Here is a 19164-nt window from a genome sequence, read left to right as displayed (position 1 = left end):
TTTCATTGTCATGGAGCAGGTTCGATTCTTGGTTGGGGAGCTAAGATCCCACAAGCAGCAGAGCACAGACCAAAAAAAAAAAAAAAAAAACTAAGGAAGTACTCAGTATCAAAAGGGACAAGCACAAAAGGGAAAACATGACCCACCCGAGGAGAACAGCTGTCAGTACTTAAGTGTAGATCAGCCTTGTGTTTTTTGCATGCCTGTGTTCTTCACGGATGCATGCACGTGATTCTGAGTGGTGCAGACCCTTTAGAGAGGTGTCAGTGAACTGCCAGCCATGTCCCCAGAACAGCTGGGCCTGGGATGGGGGGGTGGGTGGGAGGGATAGGGAGGGAGGTGTTGGGGATGGGGTGAGGCCTAGGAGAACTGCTCCATGCAGCTGCAGCCTTAGCTCCCCAGGGAGCCTCCAGGTCCTTGAGTCTCTTGGAGGAGGAGGGAAGGAGGAGGAGGCAGGCAGCTCTCTAAACACTCTGTTCTCACCAGAGGTTTGTCCTTGGCCCAGCTTTCCTCCCAAAGGCTGAGTAATCTAGAAAAATTGCAGCCCAGCATAAGCGAGCTGGCCTGGGGGCCACCCTGGATCACGTCTGCAAGTGGAATTCTTGGCTCCATCCCTCCAGTAAATTTGTAACTGTTTAGATTGGAGGGTAAGAAGCAACAGACCAATAAATGGGTGAAGCCACAGAGGTTTCCTGGCCTAGGCCTTGGTCGTTCCTAATCTCAGATTAAAAGAAAGACTTTCTTCCCCTCGGTTGGCATTTCTGCTTCCTGCTTCCTTCTCCTCAGGACTTGCCTCCCCAGCTGTGCCTGGATTTGGGCCCTGGCTTGGTGCCAACTGGACCAGCTGCACCATTTCCCATCTCCAAATGGGGTAGCCTTTGTTCCTTTCGTGGTGTTGACAAATTAATACATGATGAATGAATGATATAATGAATGAATGAATAATAAATGGATTAATACATGCTGACCACTTCCATCAGGAGAAGGCAATGGCACCCCACTCCAGTACTCTTGCCTGGAAAATCCCATGGAGGAGCCTGGGGGGCTGCTGCCTATGGGGTTGCACAGGGTTGGACACGACTGAAGCGACTTAGCAGCAGCAGCAGCAGACCACTCCCATCAGTGCCCCGTGCGTGTTAGTTGCTCAGTTGTGTCTGACTCTTTGCGACCCATGGACTGTAAACGGTCAGGCTCATCTGTCCACAGGATTTTCCAGGCAAGAATACTGGAATGGGTTGCCATTTCCTTCTCCAGGGGGTTTTCCCAACCCAGGGATCAAAGCCAGGTCTTCTGCATTGCAGGCAGATTCTTTACCATCTGAGCCACCAGCAAAGCATAAAGCCCCATGCACAAAGCTCCTAAATTTGAACTTTTGTTGATGATGCCTGTCTATCAGTTAGAAAACTTCCTTAGCTGAAGACTTTGTTTCCTGTTAAAATAGAAATCATTTGAAAATGGACTCTATGAGTCATTGACACCTTAGCATTCATTCATCAGCTTCAGGCGCTTTTTTAAGATCTTGTTGTTTCATGACCAGAGGGAAAAGAAGCCGCCAGCCCCTAAGAGGGGTAGAGAGAAGAGGGCAGGGCAGGCAGATACAACATACAGGAAGCTTCCTGCGTGTCACAGCTTCTCCTGGAGCTGATGCTGTCTTGGGACCTGTCAGGTCAGAACCTCTGGTCACTTACTGCTGAGGTTTCTAACGAAGCTGGCCTTGCCCACAGCCTGACTCTGTTTGCCATGGTTCCCTGTTTGCCAGCTGTGAAAATGAAATGCTTGGCATTTCAGGGTTGCACAGCTGGCTGTGGTCCAAGGTCAGCAGGTAACCCTGACTAGCCACGTCTGCTATGGAATCTTCAAGCCTCTTGTGTGAAACCCGGCGCGTGGATAAAAGCTTTCACAGAACTGTGTGGCCAAGAGAGCCACACAAATAATACAATTACTTGTAGATTCATTCACTGCTACACCCCCCTGCCCTTCCCAATGGAATTATAACTGAAAAAAAATCTCAGTGTTTTCATTTGACTTGGAAAACCTGGACCGGGTGTTTGGTATCAGTCTAGGGTGGTTGAGCTCTCAAGCTCTACAGCTGTGCTGGGCCATTTCTATTTCAATTAGTTAGAATTACATGAAATTTAAAGTTCACTTTCTCAGTTGCCTTACCTCCATGTTGCATCCTGATTAGTCACCTGTAGCTAGTGCATAGCACAGATTATAGAACAATGCCACTTCTCAGAACATTCCAGAGATGCTGCCCTAGAGGAGCTCTTATTAACTGCATGACTTTGAGTAAGTTACTTGTCTCTCTGGGCCTCAGTTTCCTCATCTGCAAAATGGGAGTTCATCTACTCAATAGCAAATACTTATTGAGTGCCAGCCATATGCCAGGTACTCTTTTAGGTGCTGTGGATATAGTGCTAAACACAGATAAATAAAATTGTGGGACTTCCCTGGTGGTCCAGTGACCAAAACTCCACGCTCCCAAAGCAGGAGGTCTGGGTTCGATCCCTGGTCAGGAAACTAGATCCTACATGCCTCAGCTAAGTGTTTGTATGCCCCAACTAAAGATCCCATGTGCCACAGCTAAGACCTAGCGAGGCCAAATAAATAAGAAAAATTATATAAGTAGGTAAAATTGTGACTCTTGTAGAGCTGCCATAGGGGAGGGACCAGAGTCCCTTATCTCTGAGCGTTATCTTGAGAATTAAATTAAATAGAACAGGCAAAGCATTTAACAGGGCACATTCCAAGTTCTTGAGAAATGTTCATTCTGTTATGACTACTAATCTGCCCAGCCCCTTCCCCCACAGCCCTGCCATCTGATGGTAAACAGATAGCATGCATACCTCTACGTCTGGTAGAGTATGCATGGCAGATATTGGTAGTTGATCACAGCACTTTCCCACTGAGCCCAGAGGTACTGATGGGATTCTAGGAACAGCACGGAGCAGCACTCTCAGACACATCCTTTTCAATATCTCTTCCAAGCTCCCCCATGAGCTGCAGGCCCCGTTAATTCCTGTCTATAGAGTTCAAGCTCAGACTTCAGGCCCAAGCCTGACTCTTCTTAGGGAAAAGAGCAAGTGCCTGGTTGATACCTCGTCAGCCAAGCAGTTGGTCCTGCTTTGACCTCCTGCCAGCAACTGACTTCTTGCTCTATTGCTTCTTGGAGTGGGGTCTTTCTGTGTTCTCACCAGGGCTCCTGCAGTCTTGAATATCATTTATTTCCTTTATTCAAGAAAAGTAGATTGTCCCTAGGTGGACACACAGTCCTGGCCAGAAAAGTTTGAGTGAAACTGGGCCCAGCATCCAAAGTGGGAGAGAGACACAGGAACTTGCAGTTACAATATAGTGAGATAAGGGGAGGGTGGAGGCTGGCCCCTAGCCATCGGGACCCAGGGGAGGAAGAACACTAGGTCCCCAGGGAAGGGTCTGCTCCATGGGAGGGGATGTCATCCTTCTCCATCTTTGAATTGCCTGTCTCTGTTCTTGTTCTCCCCCACTGCAGGGACTGACCTGGACAGCCCACCCTGACTCAGCAAGGCTGTCCTCTCTCTGGATCGACCATCATTTTGGTTCTGATGGTTGCATTCATTCAATCATTCATTCAGTATGCCACGTGGTGTGAAGATCCCAGAGTTCAGCCCTTGCTTCTACCACTTGCCAGCTATGTGACCTTGGGCAAATTACTCAGCCTCTCTCTACCTTGCTTTCCTCCTCTGAGAAATGAGGTTTACAGTAGAGTCTACCTGCCTCCCCTTCCATGGAGAGGGCTTAGCATGATGACCTGTGTGTGATACTGGCTCACTGTTATTTTCATTCACACATACATCTCCAGATCCCCAGAGATTTTTTTTTTTTTTTTTTACTCTTTTTTTGCTCTGTTGGCATGGTTAATTCCAGGAATGAACTTTTTTTTTTCCCAAATGCTAAACTTCCCTGGCACCCCTGAGATAAAGCTTTTCTGTGCATGACTTAAAACTGTGGGGGCAGTGACACCTGAGCTGTGTTTGAAAGGTTAAGTGGGAGATTCTAGGCAGATGAGAGTGGTGAAGGGGGTCCCAGGCAGAGGAAACAGCATGTGCAGCAGACAGTTGAGGAGGAACTCTGGTTGGCTGGACATGGGGTGCTTGCAGGGGTCCATGGAGGGGAAGCTGGACTCTATGAGAACAGAAACCCTTTGGCAGTGAGCTGGGTGCCTGGCCAGTGTGGTTGAAGTAGCTTTACTTGTGTATATATGTATGTATTATTTTATTGAAGTATAATTGACTTACAATGTTGTGTTAATTTCTGCTGTATAGCACAGTAGTTCAGTTATATGTGTATATGCATTCTTTTCCACTATGGTTTATCACAGAATATTGCATACAGTTCCCTGTGTCTACTGTAGGCCCTACCCTCTCCCTCTGACCCCCTTGGTGGGCTGGCATGTCTTCCCCCTTCTCCTTCCTTCTGAATCAGTCTCAGAGAATTCTTAACACCATAAAGGAAAAAAGAATTATATCAGTGATGCCAATTGGCAAGCGGGGTGGGCTCTGGTTGTTACCCATCTGCTTGTGCTCAGATTCATTCTTCACTTTCTCTCTGTCCTAGAAGCCTGACCTTGATGGAAGGCATCACCCGGGCTCCCTCCCCTGTGATTTCCTATTGGGTCCAACCAGTGGGAGGCACCAGATGGAGACTGGAGGGCAGGAGGAGAGAAGTGGGGAACTCCCTATAGTTCCTAATTTAGATTATCTTCAAGGACTTCCCTGCTGGTACAGTGACTAGCACTCTGCACTCCCAATGCAGGTGGCCCGGATTAGATCCCTGGTTAGGGAACTAGATCCCACATGTGGCAACTAACAGATCTTACACACAGTATGAAGCCACAACTCCTGAGCCCCTGTGCTTAAACCATTGAAGCCCATGTACCCTAGAGTCTGTGCTCCGGAAGAAGAGAAGCCCATGCACTGCAACTAGAGAGTAGCCCCCGCTCACCGCAACTAAAGCGCACATGCAGCAATGAAGACCTTGTGCAACCAAAAATAAAACTAATTAATAAAAAAAAGGGGACCCTCCTTGCTGCAATGAAGATTGAAGATCCTAAGTGTCCCTACTAAGACCCAGTGCAGCCAAATAAATAACTGTATTCTCATGCTCAGTCGTGTCCGACTCTTTGCAACTGCGTGGACTGTAGCCCGCCAGGCTACTCCGTCCATGGGATTTTTTAGGCAAGAATACTGGAGTGGGTTGCCATTTCCTCCTCCAGGGGATGTTCCCCACCCAGGGACTGAACCTGCAACTCCTGTGTCTCCTGCATTGCAGGCAGATTCTTTACAACTGAGCCACCTGGGAAGCCCTAATAAATAAATAAATACATACATAGATATATACATACACACTTATTTCAAAAAAATAAATTCTCTTCAGAATCTATCTAATGTGCCTTCTGTTTGCTGTCAGCACTCTGACTCCAAACACTGGGAAAATTTGCCTTTCAATCTATTTATCTGTCAGTTTTTCAAAATGGCTTATAGTATAGTCTGCTTTCTCCCTCGTACTGTCAACATGGAGAACCTGAAGTTCTGGTTTAAGGGGAAGAGAAATCTGAACCCTCCGTCTTACATGGTAAGGAAGTACATGAGGATGTACAACCAAAAGACTTGGTACTTGTACTTAAATGTGTGTGGCAATGACAGCTGGCTGAGCCTCAGTCTCCCTACCAATAAAATGGGCATAATAGAGTGACCCTGCCAATCAGCCTGTAGCCAGCAATGTGTCTAGTATTGTGAGTTCACAGAAGGAATATTTATTGACTGAAAGAGCACATGATGGATGACCAAGTAATATGAGCTAATACACACACGAAAAAGGCACCTCGAGTTTCAAAGCAAGTTTTAATTTTTATAGTTTTTTTTAAGACACTCTCTTAACCAGTCTTCATTTAACTGACTCACTAGGTTAATGAACTTGTCCCATTTCTTCTGTGAAACACACGTGCATACCAAACTCTCTGCCTACATGCTTCTTCCTCATCTTTGTCCTCTACCGTTAGGCAGAGTCAGTGTGTTTGCTCCCAAGCTTGTGTATGGCAGTTGTGTTTATTATTGTCAATAATTGATTCCACTAAGTGTTGCAGAAATCATGGAAACATGAAGGTAAAAAGAAAGAATATTGTCTCTATGAAAGCTGAGATGAAACTTGGGAAAACTTGAAGCCCCCGACTAAGGAAATCGACATCAAATGAACTGTAGAAACCAGGGAAGAAGGTGGAAGGGATTGTGAACTCCAGGTAAAGGGCTTCATTCTTCACATTAATGGTTTTGAAAGATTCTTTAGGTTCTCTAACCACCATAAAGAAAGGGAAATGGGAAATTGTAGTAGAAGGTCCATGCAAGAAGAAAGATATAGGGCTATAAAAAAGAATGAAATAATGCCATTTGCAACAACATGGATGGACCTAGAGATTATCGTACTAAGTAAGTCAGAGAAAGACAAATACCATATAATACCACTTATCTGCAATCTAAAAAATAATACAAGTGAACTTATTACAAAACATAAACTCAGGCATAGCAAATTTATAATTACCAAAGGGGGAAGAGGAAGGAGGGATAAATTAGGGATTTAGGATTAACATATGCACTACTATATAAAACAGGTAAAGAACAAGGACCTACTATCTGGTACAGGGAACTGAATTCAACGTCATAATAATCTACAATGGAAAAGAATCTGCAAAAGAGTAGATATAAATATAACTGAAGCACTTTGCTATACATCTGAAACTAACACACATTGTAAATCAACTATACTTCAACTAAAAAAAAAATACACTAGTGTATTTCAGCCAGCCTGTGCTCAAAGAAGAACATATACATATACTTGTTCAGTTCAGTTCAGTTGCTCAGTCGTGTCCAACTCTTTGCGACCCCATAAATCGCAGCATGCCAGGCCTCCCTGTCCATCAATCACCAACTCCCGGAGTTTACTCAAACTCATGTCCATCGAGTCAGTGATGCCATCCAGCCATCTCATCCTCTGTCGTCCCCTTCTCCTCCTGCCCCCAATCCCTCCCAGCATTGGAGTCTTTTCCAATGAGTCAACTCTTCGCATGAGGTGGCCAAAATATTGGAGTTTCAGCTTCAGCATCAGTCCTTCCAATGAACACCCAGGACTGATCTCCTTTAGGATGGACTGGTTGGATCTCCTTGCAGTCCAAGGGACTCTCAAGAGTCTTCTCCAACACCACAGTTCAAAAGCATCAATTCTTCAGCGCTCAGCTTTCTTCCACAGTTCAACTCTCACATCCATACATGACCACTGGAAAAACCATAGCCTTGACTAGACGGACCTTTGTTGGCAAAGTAATGTCTCTGCTTTTTAATATGCTATCTAGGTTGGTCATAACTTTCCTTCCAAGGAGTAATACTTGTTAGGTCCCTTCAAATACACCTAGTATGGATGATTTTAAGTTCTCCCTGGGACAACTGACTTAGATGCACTATTAACTGGTTGACCAAAATCCTGATTTTATACAATAAGAAAGCATCCTTTAGAAAGAACTTTCTAAAGTTCTCTGCCTTCTTTCCCTTTTCTTTTGATTTCTCTTTTTCTCTACTATTGTTCCTTCCTTTTTCTCTACTAGGTGTCCAAGTATGAAACTGGTCTTTAAATGTATTAAACTTTAATATTAAGTTTAAAATTTGTTTTTAATTTATTATATTTATTGACTTTGGTGGGGTATTTGCTGTTAATTAACTTAAACAATATATCTTTACCTACTGCAGGCTGCTGTTATGGGCTGCTAAAAGCTAAAAATGGTTATTTTAACAAATACCGAAGAAAATTGTGACTTTTTATTTGCATATTGTTCACATTAATTTATTCCTCTCTATAGACCTCCTCTGGATAATAGTTTCCCTTAGCCAGCATAAAATAAACACTTCGGGAAAAATTTTATTTGACCCTGAAAGTATGTTTTAAATGTCCTAGCGGCAGTTATTGTTTAAAGGAATTTATTGATAGTTTTTTGTTTGTTTGTTTGTTTTTAGTGGAACCAAGAACCAAAATTTTCACGTATTATGTTTGCTTAAAGTCAGGCAGATCTATACACATGTTCCTGTCTGTGAGGAACTTACAGCCTGTGAACAACGAAACACACCACACCAAAGGGAAGTAAAACAGAAGGTTTTTACAAAGCAAGTTTAAAAGTTTAACTGACAATACCAGATCCCCTGGATTACTGAAACTTCTTTGTCATGTCAAAAGTAGAAGCTAGTTCAAAATAGCAATGGTCACTAGACCAAGAATTAACACTCACAAATCCTTTGCTGTGATGGGGAGCTCACTACCTCCCAGGAAAGCCAAATTCAGTTCCATCAGAAAAGAGTTTTCTTCTTCTCCTTTTTTTTTCCATCAATATATTTTGAAAATTGAAGTGTAGTTGATTTACAATGTTGTGTTAATTTCTACGAAAGAGAGCTTCTTTATATTGGCTCCAATTCTGCCTTCCTGTAACTGGGTTAGATCTGCTTCCAGGACGGTCGTATGAGACTAGCTTCAGGACTGCCCTGGTCGTTCAGCGGTCAAGAATCTGCCTGCCAATGCAAGGAATGTGGGTTTGATCCCTGATCAGGGAAGATCCCACATGCCACAGAGCAATTAAGTCCATGTGCCACAATTACTGAGCCTGACCTCTGGAGCCTGCGAGCCGCAACAAGAGAAGTCACCACAGTGAGAAGCCCATGCACCGCAAGTAGACAGAGTGACCCCTGCTCGCCGCAACTAGACAAAGCCTGCACAGCAACAGAGACCAAATGCAGCCAAGTCTTCCTTTTCTTTTCTTTTTTTAAAGAAGACTATTATCTGCTGTAAGAGGGACTTCCTCCCAAGTGAAGGGGCAGTTCCCCTGTCCTCCACAAAACCGCTCTCCTGCAGGATAAACCACGTCTGTGGCTTCTCATCCCTCCCAGTGTCCGCTGGGGTCCTCCTTTAAGCACAATCCCCACATCAGAACACAATTCTCAAGGCGTGGTCTGACCAGCTCAACCACGTCTTCTTCCCTGGTTCTGGACGTTAGAACGCCTCCTCCTAACTACCCTCCTTGACCCTGAAGGGCTAGGGGGATGGTGGTAGAGTGGGAGAAGGGGGTCCCCCTTGCAGGTTGCTGGGTCTGATAGAGGGAGACTGGTGAGAGAGTGGAGGGCAGGAGGGAAGAAACACCAGGGGCACTTCTACCCCTCTCTGGAGCAAATCTCCAGTAGCCATACCTTCTCTGAGCTGCAGCATCCCTTGGGTGATCGCAGCTCTACTCCAGTGTCCCCCCACGTCGTCTCTTTGACCCAGGGCTGGTCACCCATCTCTGGGCTGTGGCTGATTTCTGGGGGTGCTTCACCAACCGGCTGGACTTCTCTGCTCTCCCATCCCTGCTGTAGTCAATATCCTGCATTCAATTCTTCCTGCTTATATACTTCTCCACTTGCTGAATGATCTCTATATATAAAGTTTCTATTTCCCAGTGGAGTTTTGTGTGCTACTTCTAGTAAGGAAATTTAAAGTTTCATACTGATTGGAGGGGGGGGGGGTGACTGGTACTTAAAATATCAGCTACTTTTTGGGACTTGCCTGGTGGTCCAGTGGTTTAGACTCTTTGCTCCCGATGTAGGGGGCATGGGTTTGATCCCTGGTCAGGAAACTAAGATTCTCATGCTGCACAGGTGTGACCAAAAAAATATTTTTTTTAAAGTAGTTGCTTTTATCACCTCTGATATGATTTTCCACATGTGGTCCTCACTTCATGGAAGAGGAGACTGAGGCTCAGGGAGGGAATGGCAGAGCCAGGGTTTGGGAGAGAAGTTTTCTGAACCTGCAGCCATTAGACCACACTGCCCCACTCAGAGGCTTGGACCCACCCTGCCCTTACACAATCCCAGGTCACATTGCCCTTCTAGTGTCTTCTTGCTGGATTTCTGGAGTCCAACTGGAGTTCTCCCCAAGTGACTCACAGTTCCTGAAAAAGACCATTTGGGAGGAGGTAGGTATTACGTTCCCTCTGTCAATAGCTCAGCTCCTTCACTTCCCAAAACCTCCAGGGACCCTCTTTTCAGAGATCTGACAATGAGTGAGCTCAGCATGGATTCCTTTTTTTTTTTTTTTAGCATGGATTCCATAAATACCATTTTCTATAAATATCCATTCCATGTAAGGCACCTGCTTCAGAATGACAACCACCTTGCTGAGAACAGCAAATCTCGGGGTTATGCTTTATTTCCACCTCTAATTACAGCTGAGATGGAATTTCTTCCTTCCTTTCCTTCTTTTAATATAGAGCCCCAAGGAAAATGTGGGAACCAGGACACTGACCTTCAAAATTCTGTAGGTTATTATTATTATTTGCAATGACAGAAACAAAGCTCATGCAAAAATGATGGTCTTAAAAATCAGCACAATGTTCCTAGTATGGAACACACACAGCTGAGCTACTCTGGGTCAGTTTCACTGTGTCCAAGCTCTGCTTCTTTCCGGGGAGGCTCAGACCCCGGAAGTCACACCGCCTGGGTTCTAACTGTCTCTGCAAGGTTCTCTCTGTGTGACCTTGGGGAGATGGTGCAGCTGTCCCTGCTTCAGGTCCCTCTTCTATGTTGAGGCGGTTAGTGACACTGTCTTCTTCGGCTGATGTCAGAATTACTTGAGAAGATAGTCGTATAGCACTTAGCGCAGAGAACACATAGGAAGCTATTACTCACCCCACGTGAGTGCTGAGTCTCTTCAATCGTGTCTGACTCTGCAACCCCATGGATGGAAGCCCACCTGGCTCTTCTGTCCGTGGGATTCTCCAGGCAAGAATACTGGAGTGGGTTGCTATGCCCTCCTCCAGGGGATCTTCCTGACCCAGGGATCGAACTCATGTCTCCTGCGCTGGCAGGCAGTTTCTTTGCCACTGAGCCACCTGGGAAGCCCCCCAATTACTATCCCTAATACAGCCTAATATAGTTACTATATCATGAATAGGATATATAGGGGCTGTATTAATAATATATCAATATGGATTATGTAAGTTGCCCATCTGTCTTAACGGTGGGGCTCAAAAGAGGCAGTACCAGTGAATTGCTGGGGAACCCACTTGCACTGGTCTCTGTCCATTGTCCATTTTCTGGGTCATTAACAGACTTAAAAATTTATTTGTCTACTGTCTCATTGCCCCTCACCACTTGCTGTCCCCTTTTTCTCCCCTGCCTAATATCACAGGGATGGGTTCTAGCTTGTCCCATTAAAAAAATATATTTTTTAATTTATTTACTTGGCTGCATTGGGTCTTGGTTGACACATGTGGGATCTTTAGCTGTGGCATGTAGGATCTAACTCCCCAACCAGGGATCAAATCCAGACCCCTTGCTTTTGGAGTGCGGAGTGTTAGCCACTGGATCACCAGGGAGGTCCCCATCTTTTGTGTATTTTTATTATTTAAAAATTTTTAAAATTAATTTTATTCATTTATTTTTGGCTGTGCTGGGTCTTTGTTGCCACGAGAGTTTTTCTCTAGTTGGTGGGTGGGCTTCTCACTGCGGTGGCTTCTCTTGTTGCGGAGCACAGGCTCTGGGGATTAAGGGCTCAGTAGCCGAGGCTCCTGGGTTCCAGAGCACAGGCTCAACAGCTGTGGCCCACAGGCTCAGTTTCTCTGTGTCACGTGGGAATCTTCTGGGATCAGGGATCGAACCTGTGCCTTCTATACTGGCAGGCGGATTCTCTACCACTGGGCCACCAGGGAAGTCCCCTTTCAATATTTTAAAATTTGGTTACCTGTATTTTATTTATTATTAAAACATGCCTGAATTCTATTAACTCTGGGCTTTCCCATCACAGAGTCATTGCTTTCTCTCCACTGTCCAGGCCTATTTGAACTAAGTTTTCATTTGGGCTTCCCTGGTGGCTCAGATGGTAAAGAATCCGTCTGTAATGCAGAAAACGCATACAGGAGACCTGGGTCCCATACCTGGGTCGGGAAGATCCCCTGGAGAAGGGAATGGCTACCCACTCCAGTATTCCTGCCTGGAGAATCCCATGGACAGAGGAGCCTGGTGGGTTAGAGTCTGTGAGATCACAAAGAATCAGACATGACTGAGTGACTGACACTCCAGTGTTAACAAGCAAAACAACTACCCACACCAAAGTGGCTTGTCTCCCTCCAAGACATAATTCCCATGAGGTCATGGAGCACCTTTGTCTAGTTCAAATATGCATGCAGGCAGCTCTTACATGTAACATTGTTACTGCCCAAGTTTAAGAATCTAGAGATGAGATTTCACAAAAAGATTCAGATTTTTACTGGAAGCCTTGGCCTCATCATGCTAAGATTCCTGCATAGCAACTGGGACAGATCTGAGAACTAGCGGACCCCTTTAAAGGGCAGTTCTGAAGATGAAACTGACACCCAGAGGAGAATGACCTTCAGGAAAAAATGTTCTTAGACTGTGTACTTGGCTCATTCACATTACGTGCCTGCCCCCTACAGGCAAGTGCGTTTGTGATCTCTTTAGACACACAATGGACCCAGTGCCAGGAATAAATGAATGAATGGATGAATAGTTAAATGAATGAATAAATGAATGAATGTATACCTGCTCTCAATTTTTTTTTGGTCCCACCATGTGGCAAATGGGATTTTATTTTCCTGACCAGGGATCAAATCCAAGACCCCTGCATTGGAAGTGCAGATCCACTGGATCACCAGGGAAGTCCTTCCCCCAATCCCTGACATAGTAGCTAGCCCATTATTGTTGCTGTTCAGTCGGTAAGTAGTGTCCAGCTCTTTGTGAACCCATAGACTGGACTGCTAAGCTTCCCTGTCCTTCACTGTCTCCCAGAGTTTGCTCAGATGCATGTCCAGTAAATCAGCGATGTCATCCAACCATCTCATCTTCTGTCACCCTCTTCTCTGGGTGCCCTCTATCTTTCCCAGCATCTGGGTCTTTTCCAATGAGTTGGCTTTCTTCGAATCAACTGACCAAGTATTGGAACTTCAGCTTCAGCATCAGCCCTTCCAATGAATATTCAAGGTTGATTTCCTTTAGGATTGACTGGTTTGATCTCCTTGCTGTCCAAGGGACTCTCAAGACTCTTCTCCAGCACCAGAGTTCGAAAGCATCAATTCTTCGGCACTCAGCCTTCATTATGGTCCAACTCTCACATTTTTACATGACTACTGGAAATACCATAGCTTTGACTATATGGACCTTGTGATGGTTTAGCAAAATGATGTCTCTGCTTTTTATTACACTGTCTAGGTTTGTCATAGCACGTAATATATGTCAAATATTTTGATTTGATTTTTTCCTAATGAAACGTGAGTTTGATTAGATTGATTTTTATATTGTGTGGATCTCAGATTTAAACAAATATTCATTCATTACTCGTGTGCAGTTTATTGTTCTGCCTTATCTGGGCATGTTGACTTCAGAATGCTCAAAATCAGGTTTTGTTTCAAAACCCACCATACACTTTCAGTCCAGTAGAGGGCAGCAGCAACTACGAATAGGAGAAACACAATTAAAGGTGGAATAACATAGTCAAGGCACCCAGGCAGGGTCCCTAAATTCTGGAATCAAATTCAGGCTAGAAACCACTTTGTTGTTGTTTAACATTCTTAATAGATAGTGCATTCATATGTTCAAAAACTGAACAGAATAGATAAAATGGTATATGGTAAAATCTCTCTCCTCCTCTTCCTCATCTCCATCTCAGGAACAACTCTTTATTTTTCTCTTGTGTGCTCTTCCACAGGTGTTTATGTACATATGAATGAACACAAATATCTCTGTACACCCTCCCCCAACTTTACCCAAAAGGTACACAAGCTTTACCCAAAAGGCACAAGAAGGTGTTTTGAGCATACTGTTCTGTACTTTGCTTCTTTCCATCATGATGTAGACTGTAGATCATTAATGTAGACTGTAGATCTATCAGTAACAGTGCATAGAGAGAAGCCCCCTATTCTCTTTGTTTTTCCAGCTTCAGATTTCTCCATGGCACACCTGTATCATTATCTCTTCATCCAGTCCCCCATCAATGGGGGGCTTCTGATACTAGCAATAAAGCTCAATGATTCAGTTCAGTTCAGTCGCTCAGTCGTGTCTGACCCCATGGACTGCAGCACTCCAGGCTTCCTTGTCCATCACCAACTCCCTGGAGCTTGCTCAAACTTGTCCATCCAGTCAGTGATTACTTGAATGATGATTGCTCAATGGTTACTTGAATGTGTCTATAGCAGCGGCCGTCAGCCCCAGTTGCACATGAAAATGATGAGAGGGGATTTAAAAAATCCCACCCCTTAAGTCACACCTCAGATCAACTACATCACTCTGGGTGTGGGACCGAGGCACACAGGGCGCCCTATGTCCTGTTGATGTTTCTAGGGGACACTGGCCAAGAGCACATAGATTTGCAACTTGGCTAGATATTGACAAGTGGCTTCCATGCTTGGTTGTGCCAACTTGCACTCCCACCAGCTTGTATGAGATGGCCTGGGTCTTCATGGCTTCACCAACAAAGCATGCTTGTCAAATTTTGCTTTTTGCTAAACTGTTAGTTTTTCTTTTCTTTAAAGTTATCTCAGTTTTGCTTCAATTTGCATTTCTCTTATTAGGGCTTGAGATTGAGCATCTTCTCGTTGTCTAAGAGCCTTCTGCTGTGTCTGGGCGTATCTTGTGCTCACTTTTCGTTTCTCTCCCTTCCTTCTGGCTGCTCCACAGGGCTTGCAAGATCTTAGTTCTCCTAACCCAACCCTCCTCACCTCTCCAGGACTGGAAGCATGCAGTCCTAACCACTGGACTGCCAGGGAATTCCCTCTTTTCTCTTTTCTAAGTTGGTTTCTCTACATGTCAGCGAGATAAATTCTTCCTGATTTGAGTTGCAAATACTTTCTACTGCCTTGTTTTCTTTTCTTTTTTTTTCCCCCTCAAAGAAGACTTTTTACATATCTGAATGTATCTATCTTTTATTATGGCTTTTGGATTTTGAGTCACGGTTAGTTTGGTTTCCCATTCCAGTCTTACAAAGGAAGTTTCCCATGCGTTCTTCTGGCACTCTTGTGGTTTCCTTTATTTACAGGCAAATCTTCCATCCTTTTGGAATTTACCTTGATCTGCGGTGTGAGGTATGGATCCATCTTTGGTTCGCTTTCTAATGGCTAATTATCTCATTACCTTCATCAGGGAGTAAGATAGGAGCTGCTTTGAGCTGTATCCAATTTGAATTTCTTTGTTTTTGCCTTTTAATTTATAGCAGTACCAGCTCCTACTTTTCCCATTCACCCTCCCCCATTTGCCTGTTCAATGCTTGATTGATTTTTATTTGTTTACCATTGAGAATTTTATTACTAATCGAACATTGTCCCTGACCTTTGGGGTTTTTTTTTACGACTTATTTTAGTTGATAACCAACAACTATGACCTTTTGTCGAATGTCTAACATATTTGTTTACAAGTTTCATTAAATCATAAAGCAAACCTTTGATGTCAGTTGTAGTTTAGTCACTATGTTCGACTCTTACGTTGTCGATACTATTGTTATTCCATTGGAGGAAAGTAATCGGAGAGTTTTTGAGGCTTGTCCAAAAGCCCACAGTTAAAAAGAGGCAACACTGGATACAATTCAAGAGCCAAGTCTTGAGGGTCCAGCCTTTTTACTTGCCTTTACCCTATAACTGGTCTTTGTGGAATGACTGCAGGAGGGAATGAATGAGTGAGTCAGTGAGGGAAGTAAGAAGACAGAATGAGTCATCTCCTGCCCTTAGTGGAACCCAAACGGGGAGATAAGATGTGAGTGGAAATAACCAGAGCGCAAAGTAAACAGTGATCCCACCCGTGTTTCGGAAGCAGTCCACATTCTATCCCCTCCTACTTAACAATCTTACTTCTTTCCAATTTCTCCCTACCTAGAAACCACGGAGCCCAACACTGGGGCAGGGCAGTTTGATGCAGTAAGTCACCCATGTGGTGGTTCCCTGTGGAGCTCTGCAGCCCAGGAGCTCTGGTGGGGAGGAGGGAGGCAGAGGAAGGGGTAGGGAGGAGGGGGGATGCAAAGTGAGAGAGAGGAGAGAGCAGGAGAGCTTGAAGACAAGGAATAGCGAGGAGGTAAACGGAGTTGTTGTTTGGGGGGGATAAAGAGGACTAGGGGAGGCTGGGGTAGGAGGTGGGGGAAGGGAGGGGAGGTGGGAATAGGGAGACAGGAGGAAGAAGGGGTTAAGGAAGTGGGAAGGGCAAGGGGAGGAGGTGAGGCGAGGAGCCGGGTAGTGAATGAGGAGGGAGACTCAAGGAGGGAGGAGGGAGAGGGAGTAGAGAGAGGAAAAGGAGAAAAAGGGCTTGGGGAGGAGGAAGTGGGGGAGGAGTTAGGGGAGTGGGAGAACGACGAAAGGGTTGGGGGATGGAGAAGAGAAGAGGAGGGGGGAGGAGAAGAGGGGGAGGGAGAAGAGGAGGGGAGCGGGGAGGAGGGAGAAAGGGCCCCCCTCCCCAGCCCCCTTCGCAGGTTTGCGCAACCCACTCGGGCTGGGATTGGCCGCTGGCGAGTAAAGACGCCACGCCCCTGACACGCGCTACGACCAATAGCGATAGGGGGCGGGGCGTAATGCGTCCTGGAAGGCCAATGGGCGGGGGGGGCGGGACTGCGTGGCCTGGGTCTAGCTCGCGCTCCTCGCGCACTCCGAGCCACCGCCGCTCTCAGAGCTCCGAGCTCTCCTTCTCACGCTGCAGTCGCCGCAGCCGCCCGCCCGCCCGCTTGCCAGCCCGCCTTCCGCGCTTCCCCGCCCCGCTCCGCTCCGATTCCTGCACGCGGCCCCAAGCGCGCTCATCTGTCGCTGCGAGCACAGTATTCCCACTGAGGCCCCGGGGCGATGGCCACCAAGATCGACAAAGAGGCTTGCCGGACGGCGTACAACCTGGTGCGCGACGACAGCTCGGCCGTCATCTGGTGAGGAACTTTCCATTGCTCTCCGAGCCCCGCTGCCCGAGCTCGCAAGGGGCCTGGTGCGCTGAGCCGTCTTCCAGACGGGATGGATTAAGGGTCATGCCCGTGCGGTCTCCCCGCAGCCTTAACCCGGGACAGCGTGGAAAGCCAGAGCTGGCTTTTCGCTAACCAGAGCATCTTTTAGATTGTTCTGTGGAAGCTCGGCACCGTTCAGCCACCGACGCTGATGTGTATGTGTGTTTTTCTCTTCTCCCAATCCAAAGGGTGACTTTTAAATATGACGGCTCCACCATCGTCCCCGGCGAGCAGGGAGCAGAATATCAGGACTTCATCCAACAGTGCACAGGTAGGGAGACACGCCTTCTGGGGGGACTCCCGGTCTTTTGGAACATGGTCAATGCTAGGGAGGAGCCTGAGGCCACCCTGGGCGCCCCCAGCGCTGGAGGAACCAGATTGGAGCGTTCTAAAGCCTCCACAAGCCTTCTCTCCTCTGGGCATCCAGAACAACCAGAGGTGACCGCCAGCCTCCTCCCTCTCACAGTAACCTTTTCAGGCGGAACAGCTCCTTTGCCCCCATGGTCTCTAGCTTTCCACCGTTAACTCAGGGGGTTCCAAACTCCAGGGTCCAGCCCTCCCGGGTTTCCCCTTTCATCAGTCAGAGCCAAAATAAAAACAATCCTGGTGCTTATTGAAGGAGAAAGAAATGGTTAGCGGCAGCCCCCTCCTTTCTTCTGCAATCATTGTCCATGTGCTGGTGATGTGTTTTTGTTTGTAGATTTTAGAGCAGGATATGAAAGCGTACATACCATATGATCCCATTTATATGAAATTTTAGAAAAGGCAAAGCTAATCTGTAGCGTGAAAAGTCAGAAGAGTGCTCCCACTTGTGGGTGGCTAGCCCCTGACTGGGGGAGGCACATGGAAGGTGGGGTGGGGTCTCAAGGAGTTGGGAATATTCTGTATTTTGATTTGGGAGGCAATTACACAGGTGTGTACATATAAGAAATCTTTTAAGCAAAATCTTTAGGATTTGTAAACTTTGTGCCTTTCCCTGGGTTGTCTTAAACCATTAAGTGGAAAAAAACACATGCATGTACAACCACAACCTCCAATCCCTGTCCCCCAACCCACCCCCCACACCATTGAAGCAAAAGGCCCAGCATTACTGGTAATAGGGCCCTTTAAAGCTAAAATTGGAGGATGGGCTCTTTTTCTGGGCTCTGGTCTCTAGCTTGGAAATAGATACTTTCAGACAAAGGCAATGCCGCCTGAAAGTTAGGGTGGGGACCTAGAGTCAGCAAGGTGGGTTCAAATCCCCTTGTGGCCACTTTCTAGTCGTGTGGTTTGGGGCAAGTTACTTAACCTCTCGGGGCCTCGATTTCCTCCCCCGTAATCTGAGAGGGCTGTCGAGAGGATAGGTGAGTCAGTGCTTGTACAGATGACACGGTCATTTGTGAAATAAATAAGAAATACACCACTGTGCTCAAGATCGCGCAATGGCCCCTTTCCTTTATTCAAATTATTATTTTGAATTTATTCTAATTCAAAGAATATCTATAAAGTGCCTGCTGTGGGCTGGGTGGCACTGAGATTTACCACCCCAAAAAAAAAAAAAAAGTCTCCCAACTAAAACATCTCCCAGAGCTACCTCTAGACCTTCACTCACTGCTTTTGGACAGGATTGTTTAAAATGTTGTTGTTGAGTTCAGTCGTGTCCAACTCTTTCGTGACCCCATGGACTGTAGCCTGCCAGGCTCCTCTGTGCAATTTCCCAGGCAAGAATACTGGAGTGGGTTGCCATTTCCTTCTCTAGGGGATCTTCCCGACCCAGGGATGGAACCCAAGTCTCCTGCATTGGCAGGCAGATTCTGTACCACTGAGCCATCTGAGGAACCCTTTGTTTAAAAGCAGATGTGTAAAGTACTATCACAACTCACATCTGTTGAGGTAAATGGGGCCAGGATTGAAAGCCAGGCCCCTGGCTCAGGAACCCTGTCTCTCAGCCACCTCTGTCCTTTCACCACCGTGATGCCTGCTTTCACAAGTGGGGTAAGTGCAGACTCCTGGGGTTTGGTGTATAACTGGGAGGTTCAGCAGTATTTTTTGCCTTGCCGGCTCTGAGAGTTTCTCTCAAGCCAGCTTCCTTCCTCTCTGGACAGTAAAGTAGCAGTTTCCTCCTGCTAGCCATCCATCATCCCCACCCCCTGCCATCAGACTGGG

The 19164-nt window shown here is 46.1% G+C and overlaps 1 protein-coding gene across 1 annotated transcript in view; it reads left to right on the top strand.

Annotated features, from left to right (window-relative positions):
* The first annotated feature begins 16665 nt into the window (after positions 1–16665).
* The window catches only part of COTL1 (coactosin like F-actin binding protein 1), a 44070-nt gene continuing 41571 nt past the window's right edge, over positions 16666–19164 (top strand). The window contains exons 1-2 of the mRNA XM_065920444.1: positions 16666–16947; positions 17208–17290. Of these exons, the coding sequence (XP_065776516.1) occupies positions 16871–16947; positions 17208–17290 (160 nt within the window). The 5' untranslated portion in view covers positions 16666–16870. The remainder of the gene's footprint in view (positions 16948–17207; positions 17291–19164) is intronic.

This window comes from Muntiacus reevesi, chromosome 2 (assembly GCF_963930625.1).
Source record: "Muntiacus reevesi chromosome 2, mMunRee1.1, whole genome shotgun sequence".
Taxonomy (NCBI): domain Eukaryota; kingdom Metazoa; phylum Chordata; class Mammalia; order Artiodactyla; family Cervidae; genus Muntiacus; species Muntiacus reevesi.
Note: the sequence above shows the minus strand (reverse complement) of the source record. Positions and strands in the feature narration are given on the sequence as shown.